General features: G+C 42.7%; 1 protein-coding gene across 1 annotated transcript; it reads left to right on the top strand.

Annotated features, from left to right (window-relative positions):
* The first annotated feature begins 1,890 nt into the window (after positions 1–1,890).
* On the top strand, positions 1,891–4,183 carry LOC310930218 (olfactomedin-like). Its single transcript, XM_083893133.1, has 5 exons — positions 1,891–2,008; positions 2,121–2,279; positions 2,399–2,611; positions 2,771–2,903; positions 3,250–4,183. The coding sequence occupies exons 1-5, from the start codon at positions 1,964–1,966 to the stop codon at positions 4,095–4,097; spliced, it is 1,398 nt and encodes a 465-aa protein (XP_083749259.1). The 5' UTR covers positions 1,891–1,963; the 3' UTR covers positions 4,098–4,183.
* Positions 4,184–4,474: the final 291 nt, after the last annotated feature.

Raw genomic sequence — 4,474 nt, forward strand, 5'->3', positions numbered from 1 at the left:
ACAGGAAGGACACCTTTGACAAATTATGTGTCCCCTTGATTTGTTAACTGAGGATTGCAAGTCAAAAAGTATTGCGAAAGCGACTTGAGTTTGTCCTGAGCACAGAAGAATTCTCAAAAAAGGAAATTCCCCATCTCACATTGTGAAATGATGTGGTTTGTTTTTTTCCCTGAAGTGGAAAAATTGTGTTCAATTTTACGTGACATTTGATGTGCAAACTAAGCTCTTTCGATGGTATGTAAATGCAGAAATGGTGCATCCTTAGACCGCATCATGTATATACCTGCAGATGGATTGGAAGCAGAGAGGTTGTGAGCTGTGTGGTCCACACAGTAGACTCTTGATTCCATCAATAACTGTCCATCCATCCATTATCTACCGCTTTATCCTCCACCAGAGGGTCACGGGGGGTGCTGTGCCGATCTCAGCAGACATTGGGCGATAGGCAGGGTACACCCTGGACAGTTCGCCAGTCCATCACAGGGCCACATAGAGACAAACAACCAATCACTCACACCTACGGTCAATTTAGAGTGACCAATTCACCTAATCCCCATATTGCATGTTTTTGGACTGTGGGAGGAAGCCGGAGAACCCGGAGAAAACCCACGCACACACGGGGAGAACATGCAAACTCCTTGCAGAAAGGCCCTTGTTCCGAAGTTGCTCCAAACGGGGCTCGAACCCAGGAACCCGGGTCTTCTTGCTGCAAAGGCAAGAGTGCTAACCACTACACCAACCGTGGGCCCTCCATCAATAACTGGATTACTACAATTATTGTTTTGGTGCGGAAAAGCTTTTTTGAGGACTTTCCTGTAGAGAATGCCCCTATGGTTGCTTATATAAATCAATCATGTTAGGATAAAGGTGCTTTGATGTTTATGAAATTCAGAGTGATCATTATATAATGATTACATTATATCTGTATCACTTGTCATTTTACAAACTTATTACTTATTAATGCCTTAAAACCTTTAAACACGTACAAATGTCAGTCACCTTCAAATCATTACCAAATGAGTTCTAACTAAGTTTATTAAGTCCATCAGCTCCATATAAACACAACTCTGTATTTCTCAGTAAACTGTAGCATTGTATAGATCATGTGTTGCCCAGCATCAGTCCTGCACTGCACACAGGAAGTGATTACTTTTATTTAAAGACCGACGGAACCACAGCAACACGCGGCGGCAAAACACTTGTGCCCACTGTAAGTTTCACTTTTGGATTTGACTGCTCAGAAAAAACCTGCTTGTTCAGCAGTTTGACCACCTGCCACTCCACCACCATTGTATACATGCAAAAGCTCCCTCAGTCAGGTCTGATAGTATTGCTTGACAGAGCCTGTTTTCAGATGGAGAACTGCTCATGAAGACTAATTAGAGGCAGAATTATGACATTAACAACAACAGAATTCACAGTTATGCACTGCATTCAGCTTTAATGATGGATGAAAACTCAAGGTTTGATCTCAAGTATTTCAGTTTTACTTTGCATTTTTGTCGTACCTCCTTATTCTGTGCACCAGTTTCATGCCTCCAAGGGGCAAAGGTATAGCCTCACTTGTAATAAAGCAAAGATGACATGATTGAAACACTGCAGTAATAAAACAATTACATGTTTGATAAGGGATCACTAAATTATTATTATTATTATTATTATTATTATTATTATCAAATCCATGTTATTTATATCCAGTAACTAAGTCCAAAATCAGTTGTTGTTGTTAAGCTTTGTAAAAGCAGAACTGACTCTGGGGGAGATGCAAAATGGGAAATAACCATTGCACAAAAAGAGCTGAGGGTTTATTGTTGGGAAACTTTTTTTCTGAAACGATTTCCATATCCTCATACTGGATTTTCAGGCAGTGTCAGCAGTGCAGTTGTGATTGTGGGTGTAAGAGAGAACGCATAACAAAGCTTCTGTCAAACAGCATCTTGTCGTCATTTCTCCAGCTCCAAAGATGCTGCCGCTGCTGCTGCTGTCCCTCGTGCTGCTGTCATTCACTGTGAGTTATCAATACTTAAAAAACATAGACTTTGTCCTTTGTCCATTTATTCATATTAACATTCTTCTTCTTTTTTTTTTTTCTTTTTTTTTTTAAATATGTTGGAGTGCAGGATGACGGCCAGGCTCTGCATGTGTTGGGTTATAGAGAAAATGACTCGTGTGTGTGTGGGGTGAACCCCAACCTGTGGATGTTCCCTGCTGCGAAGTATGAGGGTGCACTGCAGACTGTTCTAACATGTGAGGGAACTTTGGACAAGCTGCAAGAACAGGTAAAGACCTGAGCATCATTTTAGATCATTTTAGATCACAAAATTCCAACTTCAGTATTGACTGTACAGATACAACAGTAGAAGTATGTATAATTTAACATTTCTGTTCCTTCTTGCAGGTCAATTTGTCCCTTCAGCGTCTCCCTCAGGCCCAGGCTCTGATTCAGAATGTGACGGCTCGCTTGGAACCTTTCCAGTACCTGCACTACCAGGGCCTGTACTCAGACTTGTCTCTGCGTCTGCTGGGACAGGAGCTGAGCCAGCTGGAGACGGACGTCAGTGCCATCCACGGCCAGCTAAACAACGCCGAAACACAAAAACTCTCTAAAGAGGTACGGCAAGGAAATAGAACGCTGCATTGTGTTTATCAGAGGAAAGACACATTTTTGTGATACAAACAAGAGAACGTGCAGAAATATAACAATATACATACATACTCTATGTGCAGTGAACATGTTTGCTCACTGTCTTGATTACCCTTTGTGTGTTAGGTGATTAAACTGCGCAGCAAGGTGCAAAGGATGACAACGACAGACACAGTCAACATGAAATCCGTGAAAGAGAAACTGCGCAACCTGAAGAACACGGCCGAGTCCTGCAAGTCCATCCCCAAAGATTTCAGAGGTGAGTGTGAGTGTGTGTTGTTTGGTGAGATTGTGTTGAAACTTTTCTTGGAGATTTATAGCTTCTCCGTGCCACTAATTGTACGGCGACTTAAAAATCACACTGCTTGTTTTCTGTGGCTTAAAAAACATTTAGAGACGCTACAGTCCTGTGAATATAGGGAGTGACAACTGCAGAGTTCTGCTATCTTAGGCAAAGTCTCAACTCAACCACTCAACTGAACCTGGATTTATTTTCTCCCAAATAGTTTGACTATAGTTTGTGTTTGAGTTCAATTTCAGTTTTAAGAGTCTATCCAGACATGTTATACTTACTTCAGACATTTCTCATCTCTGTCTGTTTCCAGGCCAAGATAGATACTGCTTAAAGGGTCTGCTCTCCAATGTCAGCAGTCCAGTCACGACCAAGATAAGCCCTTATGGTAAAACCTACATCTCAGGCTCCTGGGGCAAACAGGCCCTTAGGGACAGCGAGGAGTACACCACCACCTATTGGGTTCAACCTCTGGTCAACAGCCACATCTGGGGAAATACTCTGCGCATATACAAAGACTATGACAGCTTCATGGCCTCTGCCAACCACAAAGATTTTACCTTTGCTCCATCGCACACCCATGCCAACTCTATCGAGGGTCCCAGCGGTGTCCTGTACGGTGAAGCCTTCTACTACAACTGCTTCCGCTCTCCGGAAGTTTGCCGCTACGATCTGAAAACCAATGGTGTCAAACGGGTAAAACTTCCAGGCACCGAAGTGGGTTTCAACAACAAGTTCCCTTACTGTTACTACGAGTGCCGTGCCAACAGTGATATTGACATAGAAGTAGACGAGAAAGGACTGTGGGCCATCTATGCCACTGTTGGTAACCATGGTAATCTAGTGGTGAGCGGGCTGGAGTGGGACAGCGAAAGCGAAACATTCAACGTCACGCAGACGTGGGAGACGAGACTGTTCAAGAAGGCGGCGAGCAATGCTTTCATGGTGTGTGGCGTGCTGTACGCCACTCGGTATGTGGACTTGTACCGCGAGGAGGTTTTCTACGCCTTTGACACAGCGACAGGCAACGAAGATAACTCACTAGCGCTGCCGCTGGAGAAGGTCTCCAAAGGAATGGCAAGTCTGAGTTACAACCCCACCAACAAGCAGCTCTACATGTACAACGATGCATATCTGCTGGCCTTTGACGCCCAATTCTGATCCGAGGCCTCTGTTAGGCCACGTTTCTATGACTCACGGACATTGCTAAGCAGAAAACAATCATTTGTCGACTGAAAAAGCATAATCATGCACTGTGCATAGCTTACACAGAATGTTACAGATGTTTCCAATGTGTCAACAATGGATGATATGAAAAATGATAATAAAATAAAATAAAACTTTGCACTTAAAATGGTTCTTCATTTTTCCATATTTTAAAATTGGGTAATGGTGGTTGGTAATGTGATGCTGAAACCAATCAGAACAAAGGGAATTTAAAGTGTACAGCAACATGAACGAGCATTACAAAGAATATACACAACTATATATTAAAGCAAAGGGATGAAAAAATTGTTAAGTGAAGACTTTAACAGTAA

Source organism: Microchirus variegatus, assembly GCF_963457635.1.
Source record: "Microchirus variegatus genome assembly, chromosome: 8".
Classification (NCBI taxonomy): Eukaryota; Metazoa; Chordata; class Actinopteri; order Pleuronectiformes; family Soleidae; genus Microchirus; species Microchirus variegatus.

What these genes read in the sequence shown, in the direction of transcription:
- LOC310930218 (XM_083893133.1), top strand. Translation starts at nt 1,964, where the DNA reads ATGCTGCCGCTGCTGCTGCTGTCCCTCGTGCTGCTGTCATTCACT. An exon ending in TCGTGCTGCTGTCATTCACT is followed by an intron (nt 2,009 to 2,120) that starts GTGAGTTATCAA and finishes GTTGGAGTGCAG; the next exon opens with GATGACGGCCAGGCTCTGCA. An exon ending in CACAAAAACTCTCTAAAGAG is followed by an intron (nt 2,612 to 2,770) that starts GTACGGCAAGGA and finishes TTTGTGTGTTAG; the next exon opens with GTGATTAAACTGCGCAGCAA.